This window comes from Mustela nivalis (genome assembly GCF_964662115.1).
Source record: "Mustela nivalis genome assembly, chromosome: 10".
Taxonomy (NCBI): Eukaryota; Metazoa; Chordata; class Mammalia; order Carnivora; family Mustelidae; genus Mustela; species Mustela nivalis.
This window is the reverse complement of record NC_139029.1, coordinates 29,074,744-29,101,701: the sequence shown is the minus strand read 5'-3', so window position 1 is coordinate 29,101,701 and position 26,958 is coordinate 29,074,744. Positions and strand designations below refer to the sequence as shown.

General features: G+C 50.2%; 1 protein-coding gene and 1 long non-coding RNA gene across 10 annotated transcripts in view; one reads left to right on the top strand and one right to left on the bottom strand.

The window, feature by feature from the left end:
* The window catches only part of LOC309842613, a 30,605-nt gene that overhangs the window by 2,533 nt on the left and 1,114 nt on the right, over positions 1-26,958 (top strand). For 2 of the 9 annotated variants that reach the window (XR_014299699.1, XR_014299700.1), the window contains exons 4-6: positions 4,849-4,946; positions 7,494-7,617; positions 9,882-10,464. This is a non-coding gene — a long non-coding RNA (uncharacterized lncRNA). The other 7 variants (XR_014299697.1, XR_014299694.1, XR_014299696.1 and 4 more) reach the window with 7 other exon arrangements.
* BMP8A (bone morphogenetic protein 8a) overlaps positions 14,886-26,958 on the bottom strand; it is a 34,969-nt gene continuing 22,896 nt past the window's right edge. Inside the window, exons 5-7 of the mRNA XM_082687042.1 lie at positions 26,235-26,314; positions 25,555-25,665; positions 14,886-18,344 (exon numbers count right to left, since the gene is read on the bottom strand). Of these exons, the coding sequence (XP_082543168.1) occupies positions 18,195-18,344; positions 25,555-25,665; positions 26,235-26,314 (341 nt within the window). The 3' untranslated portion in view covers positions 14,886-18,194. The remainder of the gene's footprint in view (positions 18,345-25,554; positions 25,666-26,234; positions 26,315-26,958) is intronic.

The window sequence follows — 26,958 nt, the reverse complement described above, 5'->3', positions numbered from 1 at the left end:
TGTCAGGCATAGCGAGCGAGGAAATACAAGCAGGGGGAGCGAGAGAGGGAGAAGCAGGCTTCCCTCGGAGCAAACAGCCCGATGTGGGGTTTTATCCCAGGACGCTGGGACCATGACCTGAGCTGAAGGCTGACACTTAACGACTGAGCCACCCAGGCACCCCAGATTTCTTTATCTTTTTAAATTTTATTATTTATGGGGCGCCTGGGTGGCTCAGTTGGTTAAGCGTCTGCCTTGGGCTCAGGTCATGATCTCAGTGTCCTGGGATTGAGCCCCTGCACAGGACTCCCTGCTCAGTGGGAGCCTGCTTCTCCCTCTCCCTCTGCCCCAGCCCCCTGCTCTCTTACTCTCTCTGTGTCAAATAAATAAAATCTTTAAAAAAAAAAAAATAAATAAAGACTTTATTTATTTGTCCGAGAGAGAGAGAGCACAAGCAGGGGGAGCGGCAGGCAGGGTGGCTGCACACAACAGAAATTTACTGTCCTAGCTCTTCTACCTCTGCAGGCTAGAAGTCCTCCATCAAGGTGCTGGCAGGTCTGTGCTCCCTCTGAAGGCTCTAGAGAAGAATCCTGCCCTCCCTAGCTTCTGGCAGCTCCTGGCAGTCTTTGGTGTTCTTTGGCTTATAACCACATTAGCCCTGTCTTTGCCCTGTCTGCACGGGGCCTCGTTCCCTGCATGCATCTGTGTCTCCTCTACTTAGAAAGGTACCAGTCATGGCACTTAGGGCCCATCTTAATCCAGTATGAACTCACCTAGACTAATTATGTCCGCAAAGACCCTATTTCTAACTAGGGCCACGTTCCGAGATTTGGGTGGACATGAAATTTCGGGGGACATTCAACCCCCAGATCCCTGGTTTGGTGGGGACTGTTGCTGAGGGACTGGACATTCTGGATGAAGGAAGGTCCACCAGGCCGGGCTCATAGTTCCCCTCATGTAGGCAGAATATGGAAGGCAGACCCTGCAGAGCTCCAAAGCCTTCTGGGGCCTGGTGTTGCCGCTCCTGGCTCCTGTGTGTGTTCTGCTCCCCTAACCTGAACACACGTTCTTACATCACGAGCTCTAACGAGCAGTTAGTGCGCGCTGTTTGTTAAATGCGTCTAACCTCGGTGGTGGGTAGGTAGGAAAGGAAAATGTGTCTTTTTTTCCTGTGCTTGTGCTACTGAGGTTTTATTTCAGTGCAAGTCATAGGAAGAGTGGGACTGTGAGCACGAACCCATGGTCTCTTAGCGGGCGCTCACAGCAGCCGACAGCCTCGTCTGGCTGAGAATCTGCTTTCTGCTGAAGCCCTTCTGGGATACTCGCTGAGGATACAGGAGACCCTCAGGCGCCTGCTGTGTTTCCAGTTTCTACAGTTTCAAAGTTACCTGCGAAGCAGAAGTTGTCATTATGGGAAGGGTGTCACTGGGAACTGGCTGCTCACAAAATGAATTATCATTTACAAATCCTTCCCATTGAACATTCACATAAATGCCAACCGTCAGTGTTGGCCAGTCTCTCCCTGACATGTTTGCATCTGCGCTGGGGGTCAGCAAACTTCAGACAACAGCCCACATCCGGCCTGCAGCCTGTTTTTGTATGGCCTGTGAGCTAAGTCGTTTTTTATATGTTTAATGGGTTGTGGAGGGGAATAAGAATATGCAGCAGAGACTATGACCCACAAAAAATATTTACCGTCTAGCTCTTGACAGAAAGTTTGTTGGCCTCCAGTCTAGGGTGATGTACCGCAAATAGTGGGTAAATGGCTTGCAGGGTAAACTGTGAAGCCGGTGCCAGAGGTGGGGTTCCGCAAAGCATGTGAAAATGATCATGGAAAGCGGCTGTGGTTGGCTCTGGTCAACAGAGCAGAGACTCTTGAGCCCTTGAAAAGTGGCTGTCTCATAAAGTTAAACCAAAAAAAACCTGCAAGGATTGTGATAGGCTGAGTGCTTCAGGAGAAAATGATTTAAATTCCTACTGCTGCTGTAAAAAATTACCACCAATTTAGTGGCTTTAAAAACACCATGAATGTGGGTGCCTGGGTGGCTCAGTGGGTTGGGCCTCTGCCTTCGGCTCAGGTCATGATCCTGGGGTCCTGGAATCAAGCCCCGCATCGTGCTCTCTGCTCGGCGGGAGGCCTGCTTCCTCCTCTCTCTGTCTCTCTGCCTACTTGTGATCTCTCTCTGTCAAATAAATAAATAAAATCTTTAAAAAAAAAACAACACACCATGAATGGGGGCACCTGGGTGGCTCAGTCGTTAAGCGTCTGCCTTCAGCTCAGGTCATGACCCCAGGGTCCTGGGATCGAGCCTCACATCGTGCTCCCTGCTCAGCGCGGAGCCTGCTTCTCCCTCTCCCTCGCCCTGCTTGTGTTCATCTTTCTGTCAGATAATTAAATAAAATCTTAAAAAGAAAAAGCAAAACAGCACAAATGCATTATCTTATAGTTCTAGAGGTCAGAAGTCCAGAGTGGGTCTGAGTGAGCAGAGCTCCATTCCTTTTGGAGGGTCTAGGGAGAGTCTCTTTTTTTTTTCATTTTCCAGCTTATAGAGATTGACCTCATTCCTTGGCTTTTGGTTCCTTCTGTCTTCCAGCCAGCAGTGGCCAGGTGAGTCTTTCTCACGCTGTACCACTCTGAAACTAATTCCTCCTTCCTCTGCACATTTCGAGCCCCCCTGGGATTACCCTGGGTGATCTGAGTAATCCAGTATGATATCCTTATTTTAAGGTCAGCAGACTAGCGACCTTAATTCCGTCTGCAACCTTACTTCCTTCTCGCCATGTAATTCTGCATATTCATAGGTTCTGGGGAATGGGCTGTGGACATCTTGAGGACACCATTGTTTTGCCTACAACAACTCTTAAATGTTTGCACTCTCCCCTTTTTTATCTTTATGATCAATCTTTTATTTTCCTTATGATCAGTCTTCGTGACTGAATATGAAATAAGGATATGTCATGCTGTTTTCAATTTTTTTCTTAATTGCTAGAAGTGAAATTAGTACTTGATTCATCTGTGTTTCTAAGAGTAAGAGGATAGCTCTAATTATGACTCATTAAATTAAGAATTTTTTTTTTTTTAGTTTTCATGAAAAAAAACCAAAACAAACCTTTTTATTTTTAAAGATTTTATTTATTTATTTGACAGCAGAGTGGCAGGTAGAAGGAGAAGAGAAGTAGGCTCTCTGCTGAGCAGGGAGCCCAACGTGGGGCTGGATCTCAGGACCCTGGGATCATGACCTGAGCCGAAGGCAGACATTTAATCAACTGAGTCACCCAAAACCTTTTTAAAAAATCTATCTACTTATCGTTTCCCAGTATCAGTTATTCTTGGATAATAAAATATTCCTATACATTGTTCCATGTTCTCTGTTACTCTTTCATCGGACATGTCCCCCACCAGCCAGCAATACTGTTTTGTCTCCCATTTAGTGCTGATCTTGATTTTTTTCATAAAGATTTTATTAGAGAACTTCTTGGGGGCCAGGGAGAAAGAGAAGCAGACTTCCTGCTGAGCTGGGAGCCCCATGCGGGGCTTGATCCCAGGACCCCAAGATCATGACCTGAGCCAAAGGTGCTCCTGATCTTGAGCCACCCAGGCACCTCTGATCTTGATTTTTTAAAGTGGACTCTACATGGTAACTGCATTTACCCTTATAATTTCCAAGTTCTGAGCTCAGATCCGAAGATGCCAGCACAGAACTTTCTGTTGGTGTTGAAAAAAAAAAAAGAAGTATGTGGTGGCTCAGGGATAGTTGAGCTTTGTGCTTAGTTTGCCATTGGGGGAGTGTGGGCTCCCAGCACAGAATTAATCATGAGCAAGTCTCAGACTTCTTAGAAGTAAATGGAATCTTTTTTTTTTTTTTTTTTCAGATTTTATTTATTTATTTGACAGAGAGAGACACAGAGAGAAGGGGAACATAAACTGAGGGAGTGGAAGAGGGAGAAGCAGGCTTCCTGCCGAGCAGGGACCCGATGTGGGCCTCGATCCTAGGACCCTGGGATCATGACCTGAGCTGAAGGCAGACGCTTAATGACTGAGCCTCCCAGGTGTCCTTTTTTTTTTTTTAAAAAACAAAAACAAAACAAAGTTTAAGGGGCACCTGGATGGCTCAATAGTTCAGCATCTTCCTTCAGCTCAGGTCATGATCCCAGGGTCTTGGGATCAAGTCCCGAGTCGGGCTCCCTGCTTGACAGGAAGCCTGCTTGTCCCTCTCCCACTCCCCCTGCTTGTGTTCCCTTTCTCACAGTCTCTGTCAAATAAATAAATAAAACCTTAAAAAAAAAATAAAACAAGGTTTAAGAAGCTGAGTTGTATTGCAGTCTTTTCAGAATGAATTGAATTCTGTGGGCGGATAATTCGTGTCCATTTAGCCAACCTGGTGAAGATTAAGGAAGGCTCATCATGACCAGGAGAGTGGGGACAACTGCAGATTCCTTGTCATGTCCTAAGCTTTGCCTCTGCTGCCTTTTTTTTTAAAGATTTTTATTCATTTATTAGAGACACAGCTAGAGACATTTGCTGCCGCGGTGGCATGTGTCCATGGGTAGAGGGGTGTATGGCAGGGAAGGGAGTGCGGCAGCTGCCTGGAAACAGAGGCTGAGATTCTCCGCAAAGCTAGAGCCATTGTCCCCATGCAAGTCTTGCTCCGGGACGTAGACACAGACTGTGCCCTTCCAGCCTTGACAGCGGCTAGGACTTCCCTTTTGGCTCGTTTCAGTCCTGCTTTGGTTCTCTCATCTGCCTCTGCGTGAGAGCCCCACGGGGCGTCCACTTTGCTGACAGAATAGCGAAGGACTGGGCACAGCTAGCGAGCTGTGGGCCAGCAGCTGGAATTTCTGAGCATTTATTTGATTCTTTCCTTTCAGTGTGGGCAGTGATGACTGCCCGAAGAAGTTTTCTGGGAAGACTCTCGAAGAGAATATAGAGGAAGAAGGGTCGGAGCCTGTCAGAGGAAGCCCAGGAGGTGAGATGGAAGGCATGCGCCTCCCCAGAAGGGCTGGCACTTTCCACCCAGGGCGCTTCTGAGGTGGGCGGTGCTGGGTGAGCTGAGAGGAGGCTTTCCTCCACGCGGGGCTCTGGGTGAGTAGTCGCTGTGTGTGCTTGGGTACCGGCTTGTGACTGCTAATGGGGGTCTGAGCTGAGAAAGGACCGTGAGGACACCCCCTCACCAGCGCCCGCCATCCTCCTGACCTTTCCTGCAGCCTCACTGAAGCCTTTGGCACCAGCTCGCTGTCTTCCTGTTCCTGGCCTGATTCCAGAGAGGCCCCAGCCCCTCAGAATGTACCAGGTGCCAGGCACTTCCTGCCTCAACACTTTCTCCTGCGTCTCCATACACCATCGCGACCCTTGCTTCTGGGAGTAAATAAGCGAGCTCCCCCTCATCTGCCCACCCTTGGAGCAGCGGTGTTGGTGGGAGCTCCTCGCTTAGCCCCCGGCTCCTCTCTGCACGCTGCCCCTGCAGTTTCGGCCACTGTGGCCTGTGCCTGGGCTTATCACAGCCCCTCAGCCTGCTGCTGATTTCCTGATGGCCAGGGCTAGCCTTGACCTCTCTGCTGAGTTTCATGTGTTTCTGCCTGCAGGTCTCCCAGTCACCATAAATCAGAGCCTGTCCCAAGTGGATTTCCTCTCTCCCAGTCACCATAGATCAGCATAGTACGTGCTAACTGGATTTCCTCTCTCCTTCCGGCCTGACCATCGTGAGTCCCCGATCTGAGTGAATTCTGGTGTCTCCCGCAGCCGCCCAAACCAGGGCTCTCTCCGGCCCCGCACTACCATCCACACCTGCTGTGTTGCCATATACCCTGCTAATGTTCCCTCTGCGTCGGCTCGCATCTTCTCTCCTGTTCGTTCCCGCCGCGGGGGCTTGGCTCAGCCTCTCTCATCGCTCCTAAGAATAGTGACAACCACTCCCTAGCTTGGTGTCCCCGCCCTGGGTCTCTTTGCTCCTGTCCTGAGCAGCCAGAGGGAGCTTTCTGAGGCTCAGAGCAGGCCATATGGCTCTCCCCAAGCTGCCTGAGGACTCCTCTTCTGCAGCGATGAGTCCAGGCTCCTTCAGGGGCCCAGAAGGACCCTCCGTGTTTGGACCCCACTCATGTCTCCACGTTGTGTCCCCATTTGGCATTCTAGGACAGAGTTTGTAGGTCCTTAGAAATCTCTGTGTTTTCACATAAGCAGTTCCTTGGCCTGGACGTTCTCTTTCCAACCGACTTTATCTTACTCACTCCTACTCACCTTTCATCGCTGAGCTCAGTCGCTACCTTTGCCAGGAAACTTTTCTGACTCCTCCAGTGGCGTGAGATAAGGTCCCTTCTGGGCTTCCAGGGGCTCTGGGCCCCTCCGGCACCCCCAGTCCTGGCACTTAGGGCATTATTTTGACCGTATTTTTATAAGAGATGTTGAAATGTTGCTTGCTCTGTACCAGGCACTGTTCTAAGTGCTTTACCAATATTGAATCCTGATGATAACCCTTGGAGGTAAGTACTACTACTGTCTCCAACTCAAGGTGACAAAACTGAGCCCAGGGAGAGCCAATAACTTGCCCAACACATCGCATCTCTGAAGTGGTGGTGGACCCACGATGGGAACGAAGGCTGTGTGGGGCCCGGGCTCTGCGCCTCCCGCGCCCCCGAGGTCAGCGCTCCCCTGCTGGGCCAGGACACCTCAGAGGCCTGATTTCACAGTTCCAGTACTTGGCCTGCAAGCTCAACACATTTATATTGACCTCTTCATCACATCACAGATAACTCAGAGACCGAGGTTTCCTCTAGCAAACGACGGTAGGGCTTATCCTGGCTGCTGTATTTCTCAGTGAGTCATCCTGGGGCACTCGGAGCTCAAGGCAAGGCCTGACCTCCTCGCTGTCTCCTGGGTGCTCGGGGCCCCACCCCAGCGCAGCCCTTTCTGCTTCCGCTGCAGCCAGGCTAGGACCTGTAGGGCCCGGCATGGACGGAAGTCATGGGTCCCTGTGACTCGAGTAAGGGGGGTGGGCTGGAACTGGGGTTGTTTTTCATTTTGTTTTGTTTTTTAAAAGGTTTTATTTATTTATTTGACACAGAGAGAGAGACTAGACGCAGGGGGAGCCGTAGAGAGAGTGGCAGAGGGAGAGGGAGAAGCAGGCTCCCCAATGATCAGGGAGCCCCACCTAGGGCTCAATCCCAGGACCCTGGGACCATGACCTCAGCCAGAGGCAGATACTTAACCTGCTGAGTCACTCAGGTGCTCCTGAACTGGGATTTGCGGGTGTGAAGAGTGGTGCACTGCAGGCCAGGGAGGTGAGGTTCTGTGACCCTGGACCAGGGTGCAGCAATGTGTGTGTGGGGGGGTCCCTATCACTGGGGGTCCAGCTGGCAGCTGCCTTCCACCTCCCCTTCTGTGGCCCCAGACCTTCCCTGAGAGCACCTGGCTGCAGCCTACTCCCCGCATCTGGGTTCTTGGTGTGGATGCAGAAGACTCAGTCTCTGGCTTGGGGAGGCGGGGTGCTCTCCGGCCTGACCATTTCTTCTGCGTCTAGGGGGAGCCCATGGCAAAAAAGGCCCGCTCAAACCCTCAGGTGTACATGGACATCAAAATTGGGAACAAGCCAGCCGGCCGCATCCAGATGCTGCTGCGTTCGGACGTTGTCCCCGTGACGGCAGGTGAGCGGGACTCTGGGCGGGACGCTGGAGGCCAAGCAGGCTGGGGAGGAAGCTGCCTGGAATCGGAGACTTTAGCACTTTTTATCTGAGCCCTTCCGAGGCATCCGGGACCCCAGCATCTCATCACATGAGCCTGAGCACACAGTTTTGGGAACATTAGAAAGAATAGGCAGTTGAAACTCATAAATTGTATTTTTTTTTTTTTTTTTTAGTTTTGTTTTGATATATTTGCAGGCTTACAGATAAGTGGAATAAGAATTCTGTAAGAATAGTACAGGGAACTCATATAGCCTTTATCCACTCATTAATTTATTTTTGCCTCCTACTCTTTTCCATTTAATTCATACACACAGATAGATAAACTTGCCCCCTACTCTGCCAGTTGAGAGGAAGTTGAAGATACCATGCCTCTTGATCCCTACATAGTTGAGTATATATTTCCTAAGAACAAGAATGTTCCCTTACGTGAGCACAGCGTGACCATCAAAATCAGGAAATCGAGCATCTGTGCACTGTTTCTCGTCTTCAGGCCGCGCTCAGATCTCGTCCCCTTCCCCAGTATCGCCCTTTCTAGTAACCATAGCGGTTGGCCTTCCCTGGCAAGGACTCACGCTGCATGGCAGGGTCCAGACTCTAGTCTCCCTCTGTTTGGAGCAGGGTCTCAGTGTCTTTCTTGATCTCGATGACTTTGAAGAGAACAGGCCTGTTTTTTAAGACCGTTTCTCAGTGTTTGCCTGGTACTCCCCAGTGAGGTCCTCCCCCCGGAACACCTCACTAGGGCATCGCGTAAGGACGTGCATGAAGAGGTCACTGCTAGTATTTGTGACGATAACTTCGGCCGCTTGCTTAAGGAGCCGCTGCCAACTTTCCCCACTTTGAAGCGTCCATGTGTGGGCTTTAAATTGAAAGCTGACATTTTTTTCTCCTCACTGCTCCCCCCTCCCCCACCCCTCCACATCTCTTTGAGGTAGCTGCTATTCACCGGTGTTGTATGTTTCCTATTTTCTTACATATTCTTTCTTTTTTTTAAAAGAAGTTTCTTTTTTTTTTTTTAAGTTTTTTATTTTTTAAAATTTTTTATTATTTTTATTTTTTTAATTTGACAGAGATCACAAGTAGGCAGAGAGGCAGGCAGAGGGAGAGTGGAGGAAGCAGGCTCCCTGCTGAGCAGAGAGCCCAATGTGGGGCTTGATCCCAGGACCCTGAGATCATGACCTGGGCTGAAGGCAGAGGACATTTATTGACGTCATCATTGCACACAGTTTAAAGAAAATCGTTGTGAAGTTTGTCATAACGTGATGTTCTTCTGCTCCCTCCTCAGTATCGTAATTTTTCTGCCTCCCAAAGGCAACATTCATTTCTGTCAGATGTTTATTTTGGCTTCTATTGCTCTATTTCTGAAAAACACACTCGCGTTGCCGCTACTTGATTTTTTTTTTCCTTCAGTTTTTGGCTATAATTTAGGTCAGACTTTGTAGGAAACAGACTCCTGGAGGATTGCACGCGGAAAGCTTATCAGGGAGGGACCTCAGGGACCACTCTCGCAGGGGCACGAGGGGAGCAGATTGGGCAGAGAGGGCAATGGAGCCACCGTGCAGGCACACTGAAGCCTTGGCTGGTCCCAGGGGGACACTGGCGCTTTGATAGCCCTTCTGACTTGTTCTGAATTGAGGCCTGGGGGCCAGGCCTCTGAAACCCCCCTCCCCGGGTCATGAATTCTGGCCGATTCCCAGGAGGGGTAAGCAGCTCCCTTCCTCGGAGGACATTTCCTGGGATGCAGCTTCTCCCGGGCCTGGTAGCGTCTCAGGCTCCCAGGAGGTGAGAGAGTGAGGGGGCGGTCTTGAAGGAGATCTGAGTGGCTCCCTGCGCATCACTGCAGTCCACTTCGGCCGCCACTCAGATCCTCCTTGGCTGCTGCGCCTGTCTCCCGTCTCCTCCTCCCGCCCGACCTCTGAGGTGTTGCAAAGACGCAGAGCTCAACCCTTTGTGGTTTCTTAACCTCTTAGCCCAGTGTCTGCTTCTTGGACCTGATTGTTTACTTGGTGGAAATGAAAGTCCCAGCTCTTAGATATTTCCAACACATAGTTTTTAGAAAATAGTGTTATGTCATGATTATAATATAAAATTATAATATGATTAGAATATGATGAAAAATGAAAGTGAGTTCTAATGAAATAGTGTGTTAAATGCTTGGACACAATGAAACGTGAAATATTTATTTATTTATTTATTTATTTTTAAGGTTTTATTTATTCATTTGACAGAGACAGCAAGAAAGGGAACACAGGCAGGGGGAGCAGGAGAGGAAGAGACAGGCTTCCCGCTGAGCAGGGAGCCTGATGTGGGGCTCCATCCCAGGACGCTGGGATCATGACCTGAAGGCAGACGTTTAATGACTGAGCCACCCAGGCACCCCATGTGAAATATTTAAACGTGCACTTCTGCCAAGAGCCACGGTAAGCAGGGCGGACAGATACAGGGGTGTTCTGTTGGCAGGATCACAGTACTGTGATTTTCTGAAACCGAAAATCTCTTGGTAAAATTCTTAACAAAATAAAAAAATTAGGGGCGCTTGAGTGCCTAGTGGGTTAAGCCTCTGCTTTTGGCTCAGGTCATGATCTCGGGGTCCCGAGACCGAACCCTGCATCGGGCTCTCTGCTCAGCTCTCTGCTCTGCTTCCCCCTCTCTCTCTGCCTGCTTCCCTGCCTACTTGTGACCTTTCTCTGTCAAATAAATAAATAAAATCTTTAAGAAAAAAAGAAAATAATTAAATGTTTCCTCAGTTTATGTGGTAGGTCTGTTTCTGGAAAAATTCAATGCAAAAAATAAAGTTTTTTCTTTTTTTAAGGTTTATTTATTTATTGGGCACCTAGGTGGCTCAGTCAGTTAAGCATCTGCCTTCAGCTGGGGTCCTGGTCCCAAGGTCCTAGGATCGAGTCCTGCATCAGGCTCGCTGCTCTGGGGGGAGTCCACTTCTCCCTCTCCCTCGCTTCTCCCCCCCCTTCTCCCTCTTGTGCTCTCCCAATTGCTCACTCTCTTGAATGGATAAATAAAATCTTAAAAAAATTTTTTTTATTTAATTTATTTTAGACAGAGTGGGTTGGGGGCGTCGTGGGGCACACAGAGAGGGAGAAGGAATCTTAAGCATACTTCCCACTGGGTGTGGAACCCAATGCAGGGCTTGATCCCAGGACTCTGAGTTCATGACCTGAGCCAAAACCAAGAGTTGGCCACTTAACCAGCTGAGTCCCCCAGGAACTCCTATAAGTCTTTGGATTTGTATGTAAAATGGAGTTACGTTCTTAAGATAATTCTCTGCTACATGAATGTTTCTCAGGGCATTTGAAAGTCTGAGAGAATTAAGAATAATTCTTCCTTAGGACACCCGGGTAGCTCAGTCAGTTAAGTGTCCAACTCTTGATCTCAGCTCAGGTCTTGATCTCAGGGTCATGAGTTCAAGCCCCATGTTAGGCTCTATGCTGGGCAGGGAGCCTGCTTTAAAAAAACAGAAAAGAAAAAGATTTATTCTTCCTTACGTGGGACATTGCAAGACAATGATTCCTTGCTCCCTTCCCTGTAATGCCAATATCACCCCAGGATTACCAACAACCAAAACATAAACCTTGAAGTTTCCAAGTAGCCTCGAGGGGGCAGTCTTACCCTATTTAGAGCCAGTACCCTCGCCTGTCCCTTCCAGTCCCAGGGCTTCCTGCCCTCCCATCAGCCATGCTGGTCCCCTTGGGGCGTCTCAGAGCTCACGGGCTCTCTTGCTGCTTCCCTGCCAGACACTTCCTCCCCTCTTCCTTGTCTTTGTCCGCGCCAACGCCGCCCACCTAGCTGCCTGCTCAGCTTAGCATCATCATTATTATTGAATTGCAAGAGTTCTTTTAATATTCTAGGTGTAGGTCTCTTATCAGATACATGATTTGCAAGTGTTTTCTGTCATTCTGTGGGATGTTGCCTTCTTTCTTTACAGTGTGCTTTGAAGTACAAAGGTTTTAATTCTGCTGAAGTCCAATTTATCTATTTTTTCTTCCATCAGTATATTTTTGACATCATAACTGAGAAAGTTTTGCCTAACCTAAGATTATGAAGATTTACTCTTATATTTTCTTTTAAGAGTTTTATGGCTTAGCTCTTACATTTAGGACTTTGATCCATTTTGAGTTAATTTTTGTGTTATAGTGTGAGAAAAGAAGTCTCATTTCCTTCTTTTGCATGTGGATGCCCAGTTGTTGCAGGATCAGCTGTTGAAAAGGCTGTTCTTTTCCTGTTTAAATGTCTTGGCATCCCTGTTGATGCCAATAAATAAAACCATCCCTGGGTTGTATTTCTGGCCTTTCTATGCCGTCTCGTTGATCTGTAGATCTGTCCCATGCCAGCCCCATGCTGTCATGTATCCTTCAGCTCCATAGTACATTTTGAATTTGGCAAGTGTGTGTCCTCCATGATTTTGTTCTTTTTTTTCAGATTGTTTTGGCTATTCTAGGTCTCTAGCATTTCCACATGAATTTTGGGAATAACTTGTCAATTTCTGCAAAAAAACCAGCTGGGATTTTGATAGAGGTTGCACTGAATCGATAGATCAGTTTGGAAGGTGTTGCCATCTAAACAGTATTAAGTTTTCCAGTCTGTACATGGGGGTCTTTCCATTTGTTTAGGTTTCCTTTCACCTCTTTCAGTAATATTTTATCATTACCAGAGTATAAGCCTATATTTTCTTTCTTTTTTTTTTTTTTTTTCCCAGGAAACCTCTTTATTGGGCAAAGCCAGCCTACCCTTGGCCTACAAGGGACAAGGAATGTGGAGAAGGAGACAGGGAGCTCACAAGGCCAGGGACCCAGACATTTTGCGGGGCCAGCAGAGGGCAGAAGCGAGGGTGTTGAATTTATTCCTAAGTTTTTAATTTTATTGCTATTATTGGAAATGGAGTTATTTCTTTTTTTAAAGATTTTATTTATTTATTTGACAGAGAGTGAGATAGGACAAGCAGGGAGAGTGACAGCAGAGAGGGAGAAGGAGGCTTCCCACTGAGTAGGAATCCCGACATGGGGCTCGATCCTAGCACCCTGGAACCATGATCTGAGCCAAAGGCAGATGCTTAACTGACTGAGCCACCCAGGCACCCCTAGAATTGTTTTCTTGATTTCATTTTCAGATTGTTCATTGCTAGAGTATAGAAACTGATTTTTGTACATTGATTTCATATTCTGCAACCTTGCTGAATTTATTAGTCCTAATAGTTTTCTAGTGAATTCCTTAGGATTTTTTGTATATACCACCATATCATGTCATCTGCAAATTTCACTTCATTTTTTTGCCATTTCCCCTGACTAGAACCTTTAGTACAATGTTGAATGAAGTGGTGAGGGCAGACATCTTGGTCTTATTCCTGCCTTTAGGGGGGAAATATCTGGTCTTCACCATGTGGGGGTTTTTTGTAGGTGCTCTTTATCAGACTCAGGAAGTTCCCTTCTATTCCTTTTTTGTTGAGTGCTTATCATGAGAAGGTGTTGGTTTTATAGCATGCCTTTTCCGTGTCTATGGAGAGAATTGTGTGTCTTTTGTACTTTATTCTGTTAAGGTGCTGTATTGTATTGCTTTTTTGGATGTTAAACCAGTTTTGCGTTCCCGAGACGAATCCACAGTTACCTTTTGAGTGGCTAGACTGTGAACTACACTGGGGCTTAGCCTGGTTACAAAGTAGAAATGAAAGCACAAACCAATCTAAAATGATTTAAGCAGCTCTGCTCACCATTTCCTTGACTGTCCATTGAGCAAAAAACTAAGGATCCACATGGTGTTGTCCTAGATTCTGAGGGGCCTGCTCGAAGGGCTGTCGGCAGTGTGCACACACACCCCTCTGAGGGCGTCACTTCCCATAACATAAGTCCTAGCTTTTGTGCTGCTGCCCGCCAGCCAGGTCCCAGGAGTCTGCAGAGGTTGCAGCTGTGACTGAACCATCTTCCAAGGCCAAGGACCCTCCCCCGCCGTCTCCCACCCTTGTCCGACCCCCGCAAGCAGCCGAGGTCAGAGCTGGTGCAGGAGGGCCTCGGTCCTCGTGTCCCCTGCTCCCAGGCCAGCAAGGTAGCTGAGCTAGGCTCCACTGGTGCCCTCACACATGGCCGTGAGTGTGATGGGCACCAGGCCACCCGTTGTTCAGTCACTGACCCACTGGTCGGCACTGTCGCACTGAGAAGGCCCGGAGACCTCCTGTGTGCTTGGTGCTGGGGAGTCAGCCAGAGATGCTTCCCACCCCCGGACCCCATAACCAGTGGAAATCGAAGTCTGGTGCCACAGCTTGTAGTGTGGCACACCACGCTGCCTACACCAGTGTTTGGCAGCCGGGCCACCTCCCAGCATGTCCCATCGGTCACCAGAAACAATGTCCAGGGCTGCCGCCCGCTCCCCTGCTGCCAGCCAGGGGCTCTAGATAAGGCTTGAAGCTCAGGAACCACTGGGCAGGGCTGGTTCTCATTTTGGGTTGAAGTCAGGTTGAGCCTGGAAGGGAGGAGAGAAGCCCACTGGCTTGGGACCCCAGGCCAGCTCCTGTGGGGGAGGGGATGCTGCTAGCCCTGTCTCTGGCATCGTAGGCCAACCTTGGCCTCTGCTTTTGGGTGGGACTCGTGCCCCTCTGGTGGGCTGGGGCCCACCTCTGTGGCTGGGATCTCCACCTGCAGGATTCCCAGCAGGGACCCTCGCTCCCTAACCCAGGCCTCCCTCTCACTGCTGCCCAGTCATGGCTGTCAGGACAGGCACCAGTGAGGCCAGGATAATGGCAGCTGCTCGGGGCTGGTGTGACGTCTGTGAGAGGAGAGAGGTCTGCCACGTCCTCAACAAGGCTGGCTCTCAGGAGGGCATGTGGGGAAGGGGAGCAGGCTGGCCTGGAGCCCCAGGAGGGAGGACCCGTCACAACCCTGTGAACCTGGGAGGTGGGAGGGCCGGGTCCCTTACTTTGCTTCCTTGGTCGCCCTGGGAAGGCAGGACCAGCAGGAAGCCGGCAGACCGGGAACCACAGGGTGGCAGCCGCACTCTCTCTGTTGTGCGAGGGCTTCCCCATCACAGGGGTCCACCCGTAACCACCCCCCTGCAGGTGGTGAGATGTAGGGTCCCGAGATTCCTGGCTGGTGACCCGAGCACCCGGCTGCCTGCCTTTCCGGGGCTGGGCCAGGGCTCCCGAGAGCAGGGTCGTGGGTGCCCCACACCTGCCTCCAGGGAAAGAATGGTGACAGAACTGGGACAGAGGTCAAGGGATAGGATGCTGCAAGTTATGTTTTCAAAGAAGATTTAATAACAAATTTTCTAAATATGTCATAGATTGAGTAAATCAGATCAAGTAGTGCATAGAATATGATCCTAACTTTGCAAAAAATCCATATATTCTATATAAAGACAGACATGTGTGTCAAGGAAAAAGACTGGAAGGGATTATTAACAATGCTTAGCTCTGTGTGCTGGGATTATGTGTATTTGTATTCTGCTTTTTATTTTCAAAAATTTCCCTGGCGCACACATAATATTTTCTTCAGCAAGGAAAAAAATTTTAAAGAACCAAGTGCTTGCTCAAGGCTTCCCAGTAAGAAGAGAAATTCCAGGACACCCCCACTTCAGCTTCCTGGAAGTCACAGGTCGGTGCTGGATGTCGGGAGTGGGGACACAACAGCTCCGTCCTCAGCAGAGGTGCCAGGTCGCATGGCTCACTGTGAGTCCCTGTTTGTCCCTGCAGGCTGGGACTTCCACAGGCAGGGGACTGTGTGAGTCCCTACCTCCTCCTGAGATAGGACCACATTTAGATTTTTTAGGAAAAGTGCAGCTTTAAAGTAACACAACATCTCCTGGACATATTCTGGGAGGAGCAGGTGTTAACAGCAAGGCCAACAGGGGAGGCCCAGATACACACATTCATTCAAACTAAGACCTCTGGCAGATGCCGGTCACTGGGCACCATGCAGACGCCGTGCCGAGTGCTTTCGTGGACGCACCAGATCCCACCTGATCTGCCCCTGATGGCCTTGGAAGGGCAGAACCGATACCCCATTCAGAGGGAAAAATCTTCTACCTCAGAATTTGGTCAGTTTAACAAGAGGCAGAGCCAGAATTCCATGCCAGGTCTCCTGGCTCCAAAACCCACCCTGCCTTATTCACAGCCCCCTTTCCTGTGTAGTTCTGGGCATTTCTTGAAGCATGTTATCCACGTCCCTTCAGAGAGACCCAAGAACAGGGCTTTGCCTGATGGGCTGGCATCCGGCCAGGGCTGTGCTATAATGGTGGAGATGCGCTGGGGGGGAGGCACACAGAGCAGTGCCCCCCCCCCCCCCACATACACTAAGGGCCTCAAACTTGGCTATTCCTCTGGCCTCTCTTCCTGGAAGCATTCCTTTGCTGTCAGTGGGCCTGAGGTGACCAGCCTTAGGCTTCTAATGTGCAGCCTTGAACGAAGTCTGGGCTGCCAGGGCAACCATGTAAACAAGATGTCTGTCCCTTTACTGACTTTGCATCCATTGTTCTCTGAAGCCTTTTTTGTTTGGTTTCCATTTGGTGGCTGCCTGGATGGCTGGAGGTTCTAGAAGTCTGTCTGAAAGGCGATGACCAGTCTACTTTTGGCCTGATTGTACAGAAAGGGACTCAGATCATGGTACTGATGTGCCTGCTCGGCATACCCAGTGGCCAAGGCAGTCTGCACCTTTAAAGCATTCATTTTACAAGTTTTCCAGAGCATGCCAGGTTATGTGCTAGGCGCTGGAGAGACCAAATACTGACATTTGTCCAAAGTCTCCAAACCTCCACTGCCTTGATGCTGGGAGGAGAGAGCCATTAGCTAAGGTCCCCAGATGGCAGGTTTCATGTCCTGTGGCAGCTGGACTCAAGCTATGTCTGGGCCGTGGCAGAGAAGGGAGGGTCTGGGTTTCAGGCTGAGGAAGGAGTCCTGTGTCCCCATGTCACAGAAGAGAAACTGAAGCTTGAATCTGGAAGGGGCCTTGTCCGGATAGCAAACAGGTCAGTGGCCGAGTTGGAACCAGAATACAGGTCTCCTGACACTCCAGCCACTTTGTGCTCCAATCCCTGCCAGCCTGAGGTCACAGCCCCGTGCTACTAGGGAACTGCCCACCTCGCAGATAGTCTGGGTGCACCCTCGGTGTACACGGGGAGGGTCTCCCTCTGCACTCACTCCAGACTCCCCTCCCCATCCCTGTGGAGGGGCCGCTGTCCTGCAGCAGGGCCCCAACGTCCACACCTGCTGGCCCAGGCCCCCTCCTCGGGGTGCAGAGCGACTCCTTGTGCACATGGGGGGCTCCACCTGGGCTGGGCTGTGTCTGTGGGGTGGGGCGGGCCCACGAGCTGCTTTTGATGACACAGTATTTTAGGGTTCGGGCAGCTGGACTCTCTCTGTTCCAGCAGGTAAATTACAGGCTTAGCAAGTCAGAAATCAAATAAACAGCCCAGCTGCCTGGGGCGGCTGCTCCAAGGAGAACAGTGGTTTGCGGGAACCTCCCCACCTGGGCCAGCCTCATTACTGCCTGTCACTCCCCCGGGACAGGGGCCTTTTCTTTGGCTCACAGGTCTTGAGAAATAGGAAGGCGCTCCTGGGCGCACAGGGTGGTGCAGACTGGTGAACAACCTGTTCTTAAGTCCTGGACTCTACCAGATAGTTCCCACCCTGGCCCTGGGCCCGGCCTGCGGTGGCCCAGGTACCGTCTGTGGGTGAAATGGTTGCTCCTTAGTATGGCAGAAGGGGGACCCGAGCTCAAGCTGCTGGGTGTCTGGAGTTCTGTGCTGAGGGTTCTGAGGCCAGTCCAGGTCACTGGAAAATCCACCCGGGCTGCTTACTGACGTTGGCTGTGGGTGAGGAGCTGGGGAGCAGGGGCCTGAATGCCATGGACCTCCCACTGTGGCCACTGTCATCACTTCTTGAGAGCTAACTTTGTCTTAATGCAGAACCTCACATGGAAAAGTTGGAGGGAACTGGACGCCCCCTAGGTTATCCACGTCTGCAGGCGGTGGTCACCTCTTCCCCACAGGAGGGGAAGACATGCCATAAATCATCCCTCTTGGCTTCTGTCTGTCTTAGTACGAGGCCTGTCCGGGTTGTTCTGTTTCTAATGTGCTAACTGCTAGTGGGCCAAGTCCTGAGCCCAGTAATACACGGTCCTGAAGGCGAGTGCGTGCTCTGGAAATGCCCAGTGTGCTGCCTGGAAAGGGGAAGACGCCCCCTCCCTGCTCAGAGCCCAGCCAGCCGGCCTCACGCTCCAGATGCCCCTCAGATGGGCCTGGGCCAGCCAGTCTGGGCTGGGGTGGCCCAGCATGCGTCCTAAGGCAGGACTTCCAACTGGAACCCAGTGCGGTCTGTGTGTCTGGGGCTGCTGAGGGCGTTAGGCCAGTCAGAGCTGCGCCAGCCCATCTGCCACAAAGCCCAGGGGAAGGGGCAGAGAGGTCTGGGGAGACCCTGGCAGGCTGTGGCAGGAGTGTGGCGGGTCCTCCCTGCCACTCCACCTGAGCAGTGATGGCCCTGGAAGGTTTCCTGGCTCTGGAGAGGGGCCTACCCTCGGTGGGGGGTCCCCCCGCGGTGGGCACTGGCCTCAGTGGCAGCCACAGGCCCGGACCACCATGTTGCGGTGCTTGCGCAGGATGACATTGTTGCTGCTGTCGTAGTAGAGCACGGATGTGGCGCTCAGCTTGGTGGGGGCGCAGCACGCCTTGGGGACTGCATCTGGCTTCATCAGGTGCACCTGGCCGGAGCAGGGGGGCAGCAAAGGTGTGAACACGGCAGCCTTGCCCTGGCACCCCCGCCCTCGCTGGCCCCAGAGTCTCTGGCCACTCACCCTCCCCTGCTCCATCCTCTGCCTGTAGTGCAGGCAGGTGCTCATGCGGGGACCTACCCCACCCTGTGCCCCTCACCCCTGCCCTGGCCCGCTGCCCTTAGGGCCCACCCGCTCCCCTCAGACAGGACACCCCAGCACATGGTGTGCCCAGGAGCCCTCCGAGGTCCCCTCTGCTCCTCTCTCTGTGCTTTCATGATGTGTCTGATCATCTCTTGTTCCCATTAGCTGTTTGCTGTCTGTCTCCCCTCCCAAATGTGGGCCAGTGAATGTTCCCAGAACCAAACAAAGCCCAGAATCCTCGGTCTGCCCCCGGAGTGTCCGGCGCTCTTACTCCTCAAAGCAATTCCCAGCCCTGACAATGACCTCCAAGGCAGCTCCTATTCTGGGCAGACGGAGACCAGGGATGTGGAGGCCACGTGTGATACTGAGTCACGTGGCTCTCGGCGGCAGGACAGGGACCAGGTGTGGGGACCTGTGACCCTCCTAACAGCCTGACTGCCAGCAAAGAGCCTGCTGAGGGAGTGGCCTCAGGCCTCCTAAAAACAGTTCTCCTGAGCAGTGGTGGGATGGGCTAGGGAGACGGGGAACATGCCAGTAGACAAACAGGACCCACGGGAAAGCACAACAAAGCAGTCCTTCTACTCCAACAGCAACTCTGTCCCCAGACAAGGCCTCCTATCCCTGGGTTCACCTGCAGACCCCAGGGTTCACCCCCACCCCCACCCCCACCTACTCTGGACAGCAGCCCTGCCCCACCCCTTGTCAGGGGACCACAGGGGCCCCGAGCCGCTCCCTGCCTGCCCCACCCTTGATCCTGCCCACCTGCACACTGCAGCCAGAGCAACGCTTCTAGAGTAAGTCAGCTCTGGAGACTTCATTGCTAACCCCCTGCACCAGCTTCTCAGTTTACATAGGATTAAGTCCACCCACCTGGCACCATAAGTGGGACCCCAAGGCCCTGTGACTCGGCCTCTGACCACTTCCAGCATCACCTTCCTGGCCACCCAACACCTCCAGCCGGAGCCCATCGAGCCATCCTGACTTGGGAGCTGCAGGCGCCCAGGAGCCAGGAGGAGCATGAAGCACGTGCATCAAGGACAGCCTGGGGATTCACAGGTCTCATCACCCCTGAGCTCCTCCCGGAAGGTGGCTTCTGGGGGCTGGGGACAGCACATCCATCCCACTTGACGCGAGGAATGCAGGGCTGCAGAGCCGAAGCCCCTGTCAGTGAGGCGCAGTTTCTCTCCCCTGGGGGCCTCACCTTCAACCACCTCTTACTAGACAAATAGGCTCGGGGATACCAGGAACTGGGATTCTAGGTAAACATTCTAGAAAGAAATCTCAACCCCAGAATCAAGAACATTTAAAGCACTTAGGAATGGCAGAGTTGGTAGAAGACGGCAGAGGGGGAGGACCCTGAGCTCACTCCGTCCTGCACATACAGCTAGATGACCTATCCCTGTAAGTAAGGCAGAAAATGACCAAAGGACCAGAACAAACTCCAAAACCAGAGGCAGAGAAGAGGCCACATGGAAGAGAGCAGGAAGGGCAGAAGCGTGGCAGGAAGCTCCCCAGGCCTGGCAGCTGTCTGAGATAGGGGACAGAAACACTAATAAGGAGCTGCGTGGGGAAGGCAAATCCCTATAACATTGGGCTTTGGAAACCAGAGGAGTTGAATTTCATGAGTTCTTACAACCAGCAGGACTTGAATCCTGGAATTTGAAAATTCAGCAGCCTGGTTCTGGGAAGGCTGGAGGAAACAGAGTCCCCGCTTATGGAGACAGTGGGACAGATGGCCCACAGAGATCCAACACAGAAGCAGCAGCTGGAAAAAACCTTGGGCCATAGGGGAGGGAGAGCTGTTTACCCCTGAGTGTGATCCCGGGCACAGAGATGTTGGGGGATTCCTTTGGGAACAAAGGAGTGGACAAGCACCATTTCCCTCCCATCCCCCAGCATAAATACACAGCCTGTGGGGAACCCACAATACCCCCCACCTACATTGCCACCCCCCTCCTGCAGCCATGCCCACCTCAGTTCCAGCACCGTGGGTCCCCTCCTGCAGAGAGAGGGTGGTCGCACAAACCTTGCTCCCACCAGCCCCCCTGAGCTTTGGCTGGCCTCGCTTCCTGCAGAGGCTAGTGTCCTCCTGCAGAGCACCAGCACAGCACCCCCCCTCCCCGGCAAACACTGTGTAGCCCACCTCCCATGAGTGTGGCAAACCCACCCCCTCCAGTAGAGTCTTGGCTGGAGCCCAATCAAGGTTGTACCATAAGCACGGTGGTGTGCACACAGCCCCACAGGACCCCCAACGAGACTCCTGCCCCAGGCAAAGATGACTACATGCACCAGTCAGGCTGCGCCCCAGCAGGTGACTGGGGACAGACAGCGGGTCTTATTATAGGCCCCTCACACCAACAAAAGCTGCTCAGGGGACAACACAGGAAAACACCCTGTGGTTTGGTGCTGCTGCATTTCACAAATGCCTGATATGACTCCACTCAAGGCTTCCGTGGCCCCAGACTGGCCCTCCACCGCCACAGAGACCAAACACTACCCACAACAGGCAGAGAGAGCCATCACGGACAATCAGACTGAAAGAAAAAGCAGCTCAGCCACAACAGCAGGCTGTATCCAACACATATAGGAGACATCTTGTGAGGCATCAGGTTCCAGTGAACAGGGGACACTGTTGTAGGACACTACGGGACCTCTTCTTCAGAAGACCACTACTTATAAGAGTAGGAGACGTAGGTGACCTTCCTAACACAGAGAAACAGACACAGAGAGTTAGACAAAATAAGGAGATAAACATGTTCCAAATGAAAGAACAGGATAAAACCAAAGCAAGAGACCTAAGGAAAACAGGTAAATAATATACCTGATAGAGAATTTAAAATAGTGATCAAAATGATCCCATACTTGCCAAGAATAGAGAATATCAGTGAGACTCCTAACAAAGAGATAAAAGAGGACCAATCGGAGATGAGGGACACAACAAATGACTTTTAAAACACACACACCAGATAGAATAAATAGTAGGCCAGAGGGCTCAGAGAATGACTCAGGGACCTGGAGCACAGGGTAATGGAAAGTAATCATGTTCACCAGGTGAGGGGACAAATACGCAACATGAGACTAGACTTTGGGAACTCAGCAACACCATCAAGCATATAACATCTGCATTATAGGGATCCCAGAACAAGCAGAGAAAAGGAGGCAGAATATTTATTTGAGGAAATAACAGCTGAAGAAGTGGAAGGAAGAAACAGAAATCCAGATTCAGAAGGTACTGAGAATCCCCAAACAAAATCAACCTAAGGAGGGCTACACCAGGACACATAGTAATTAAAATAGCAAAAAGCAGTGATAAAGAGATTTTAAAGTAATGAGAGAGGGTGCCTGGGTGGCTCAGTGAGTTAAGCTTCTGCCTTCAACTCAGGTCATGATCTCAGGGTCCTGGGATCGAGTCCCATATCTGGCTCTCTGCTCAGCAGGGAGCCTGCTTCCCCCCCCCCTCCCACTCTGTCTGCCTCTCTGTCAAATAAATAAATGAAATCTTAAAAAAAAAAAAAAAAAAAAGCAATGAGAGAGAGAGAGGAAAAAAAACAGTCACATACAAGGGAAACCCCATAAGGTTATCAGCTGAGTTTTCAGCAGAAACATCGCAAGCCAGAAGGGAGTGCCGTGATCTCTTCGAAGTGTTGAAAGGAAAAACCTGCAGCCAGGAATAATATTCTATCCAGGAAAGCTATCATTCCAAATAGAAGGACAGATAAAGAGCTTCCCAGAAAACAAAAGTTAAAGGAATTCATGAGCACTAAGCCAGCCCTATAAGAAGTGTTAAGACTTTTTGAGTGGACAGAAAAGACTCTAAAATTAAGAAAAGCAGCACAAAAGCAGTAAAAATAAGTATGTTTATAAAAATCAGTCAAGGGACTCAGAAAATAAAAGGATGTAAAGCAGGACAACATACACCTAAATGAAAAGGGTGGGGGGTTGTAAAGAATGGGCTCATCTTGAACAACCATCAATTTAATATAGACTGCTCTATGCAGCAGATGTTATGTACAAACCTAATGATAACTGCAAATCAAAACCCAGTAACAGATGTGCAAAAATTAAAGGAAAAGGTATCCAAATATGTCACTAAAAAAAGCCACTAGTCATAAGAGAACAAAGGAAGAAAGGAGCAGAGAAATATAAAAACAACTGAAACAGAAGTAACAAAATGGCAATACACACATCCTCATCAGTAATTACTTTGAATGTAAATGGACTAAGTGCTCCAATCAAAAGACTGGGTGATGGAATTGATGCAAAACCAAACCAAACCCATATATATGCTGCCTACATAAGAGACTCATTTCAGATCTAAAGACACCTGCTGTCTAAAGACACAGACTGATGGAGATGGAGGGATGGAGAAGCAGTTATGCAAACAGACACGAAAATAAAATCAGGACACCAATACTCATATGCAACAAAATAGACTTTAAAATAAAGGCTGTGGGGTGCCTGGGTGGCTCAGTGGGCTAAGGCCTCTGCCTTTGGCTCGGGTCGTGATCCCAGGGTCCTAGAATGGAGGCCCACATCAGGCTCTCTGCTCAGTGGGGAACCTGCTTCCCTTCCTCTCTCTCTCTGCTTGCCTCTCTGCCTACTTGTGATCTCTGTCAAATAAATAAAATCTTTTATAAATAAATAAAATATAGGTTGTAACGAGATAAAGAATGACACTATATAATCATAAATGGAACAATCCAACAAGAAGATAAAACAATTGTTTAAAAGGGGGGGGGGGCACCTGAGTGGCTTGGTCAGTTAAGCCTCTACCTTCGGCTCAGGTCATGATCCCAGGGATCTGGGATTGAGCCCTGCATTGGGCTCCCTGCTCAGTAGGGAATCTCCTCCCTCTGCCCCCTTCCCCACTCATGCTCCCTCTCTAATAAATAAAATAAAATCTTTAAAAAGGAAGGTATAACAATTATAAATATTTATAGACCCACCATGGGAGCACTTGAATACATAAAGCAGTAAATAACAAACATGAAGTAACTGATGATAATACAGTAATATCAGGGACTTTAACACCCCAGTCACATTAATGGATAGCTCATTGGAACAAAATCAATAAGAAAACTGTCTTTGAATGACACATTTGACCAGATGGTTTTAACATCTATTCAATGCATTCATACACAATGCATTCATACACATTCTTTACACATTGCATTCATACACATTCTTTACAAGTACACAGGGAGCATTTTCCAGAGCAGATAACATTAGGCCACAAAAGTAGTCTCAACAAATTACAAAAAGATTAAAGTCCTACCAGATATCTTCTAACCATAACACTCTGAAACTAGAAATCCATCCCAAGAGAGTCTGGAAGGAGCTCAAATACATGGCAGTTAAATAACATGCTATCAAATAGTGAATGTGTCAACCAACAAATCAAAGAGGAAATTTAAGAAATACATGGAAACAAATGAAAAAGCACAATTGTCCCAGATGTTTGGGATGCAGCAAAATCTGTCTTAAGAAGGAAGTTTATAGCAATATAGTCCTACCTCAAGAAACAAACAAAAATCTCAAATAACCTAATCTTACACCTAAAGGAGTTAAGGAAAGAATAAACAAAACCAGCAGAAGGAAAGAAATAGTAAAGACTACAGCAGAAGTAAACAAAGTAGAATTGAAAGAAAGAGACAGGGCACCTGGCTGGCACAGTTGGTGGAGCATGGGACTCTTGATCTTGGGTCTGTGAGTTTGAACCTCATTTTGGGTGCAGAGAATACTTAGTAAAACAAAACAATAGATCAGGTCAAGGAAACCGGGAACTAGTTCTTTGAAAAGATCAATAAAATTAGTAAACATTTAGTCAGACTCAAAAAAAAGAGAGAGGAAGCAGACTCAAAATCTGAAGTGAAAGAGGAGTAATAATACCACGGAAATGTAAAAGATCATAAAAGGATATTATGAAAATTATATGCCAGCAAATTGGACAACCTATAAGAAATGAATAAATTCCTAGAAACATATAAACTATGAAAGCTGAAGCAGGAAGAAATAGAAAAGTTGAATAGAGCAATTACCAGCAATGAAATTGAATCAGTAATCGTAAAACACCCAAGAAACAAAAGTCCAAGACCAGAAGGCTTCATTGGTGAATTCTACCAGAAATTTAGAAAGGGGTTACACCTATTCTCAAACTGTCCCAAAAAAGAAGAGTGGAAGGAAAACATCCAAATTCATTCTACAAGGCCAACATTATTACCCTGATCCTAAAACCAGAAAAAGACACCACGGGTAAAGAGAATTATAGGCCAATATTGCTGATGAACATAGATGCAAAATCTTCAACAAAATATTAGCACCCTAAGTCCAACAATACATTAAAAAAATCATTCACGATGATTGAGTGGAATCTACTCCCTGGACGTGACGGTTGTTCAATATTCACAAAGCAGTCAATCTGATACATCAATAAGAGAAAGGGATAAAACCATATAATCATTTCAATAGGTTTTTCAGCTTGTGAAGGTACCCCGGCCACAGCACCCAAAGCCATACCGTCCGTGGAAAGCACAAAGGGAAAAAGCGCCGGTAGGGAGGTGAACAGGGGAGGCCGGAGCCCAGCAGCTCAGCGAGGCACACCCGCGCCCCTCCCTGCACACGCACGCAGCAGGCGGCTGAGCGCACGTGCGTGTCACTCATGTGCACACGGTGATGTGTGTGTTCGGAGCACATGGGCCCCAGGAGGGATGCACGACTGTTAACGCAGGTGTCGTGTGTCTGACCATGAGCAAGCATGTCTTGTAAATCTGGGTACCTACATACTGTCTGTGGAGTCCTCACACGTGTGTGTGCAGTGCACAGAGGTTGGTGTGCACCAGCAGTCAGGGTAAGTCGGGTATATGCAGGTTGAGGTGCATAGGTGTCTACACGGCCATACAGGCACCCGTTTCCCTCCAGGCGCGGGCCATCCTTGCTCATGTGTGCAGGGAAGGTTCTGGGCAGAGAGAGCCCCCTGACCCCCTGGCAGGGGCTTCCATTCACCGGGCCGTGCCAACCCCCGTCCCCGGGAGCCGGACCAGACAGACGCAGTACTGACCAGGGACTGCAGGATGGCGTGGTTGGTGGCATTCATGCACGAATCCAGTGGGAACGAGCACTCCCCCTCACAGTAATAGGCCGAGTAGCCTTGGGGAGCAATGACCCAGTCCTGGGGGTGTAAGGGGAGAAGGTGAGTCCCATCCAGATGCCCCCTCCTGAGCTCCTGAATCTAGCACCCGGCACAGGACGGCTCGGGGCTGCCCCGCACCCAGCCCCTAGCCCCAGGCCAGTCAGCCAACCCCAGGGTCCCTTCAGACAGGCTCCCCCAAGAGGTTGGGCACCACCAGGAGACTCTCAGCAGGTGGGGCTGGGCACAGCTCTGTCCCCCTCATGTGCAGTCAGCCCGTGCCTTGTCCTCCCCACCTGCCCCTACCGCCCACGCCTCCTAGAGCTGCAGTCCCAGCAGGTGCACAGGCGCACTGCCCACCATGGCCTCCCTTTCCCTGTTGCAGATCTGACCTGTTAGGGCTGAGGATTCAAACTATCCCTCTTTTCATGGTTTTTACCAAGAAGCACTTCTCACAATAAAAGTAAGATATTCTCCCTTCAGAAAACACAGAAGAGCCTAATGCATGAGAAAATGAAAATCACCCATAATTCTACCTCCTCCTGGAGCTACACTTAGGATCTTTGGGTGGGGACCATCATTTAAGAAGGAGGAGGATAGTCAGAAATTACCAGCCAGCCGAGGTCCTGGAAGCTGACGTAGAGCTCATGCCGCCGGCAAACCTGCCGGCCATGGGTGCCGTGAACATCGTCTGCAGGGACAGAAGCACAGGTCTTTTCTGGGGTTCCTGCTCACGCAGCTACCCCTGGGGGCTCCCAGGGCAGGGACACCCCACTGGGTACATTTGTTGAATAAATGAAGAGGAATTAAGGCATGTGGTGTCATAAAGCCCATCCTGCAGCTCTGCTGGTGCCCTGACCCAGCTCGAGAAACCCATGGCTTCAGGTGGCTCCTGATAGCTACAGAGTAACCCTGCACTGAGCCCAGCCTCCTTTGACTTCCAACCTGTGGCCCCCGAGGCGCCAAAGCACAGGGTAGGGGGCCCCAGGCCATCAGGCAGCTCCTCATCTGCAGAGACACCTCCTGACCTCCTCCAACTGCTCCTGCCACACCCGTTCCACCAGGTTGAGTGGCTCCATGGAGGCCAAAGGCTGACTCCCCGTGGAGGGCAGGAGGGCAGGGCAGGCCCACCCCGATCCTGAGGGACTCGGTCCGGTGGGGAGACCTTCACATAAACAACTGTGGGTCCTCAGGGTCCCCAGGGGAGACCTGAGAGCCACCAGTGCCTGGAGGAAGGGGCACCTGGTGCTGACAGACTTCTGGAAAAAGCCCTGGTAAGCCAGAGGAGGTCTGAGAAGGCGCTTCTGGGTGGCAGGGACAGGGAGGGCACATGAG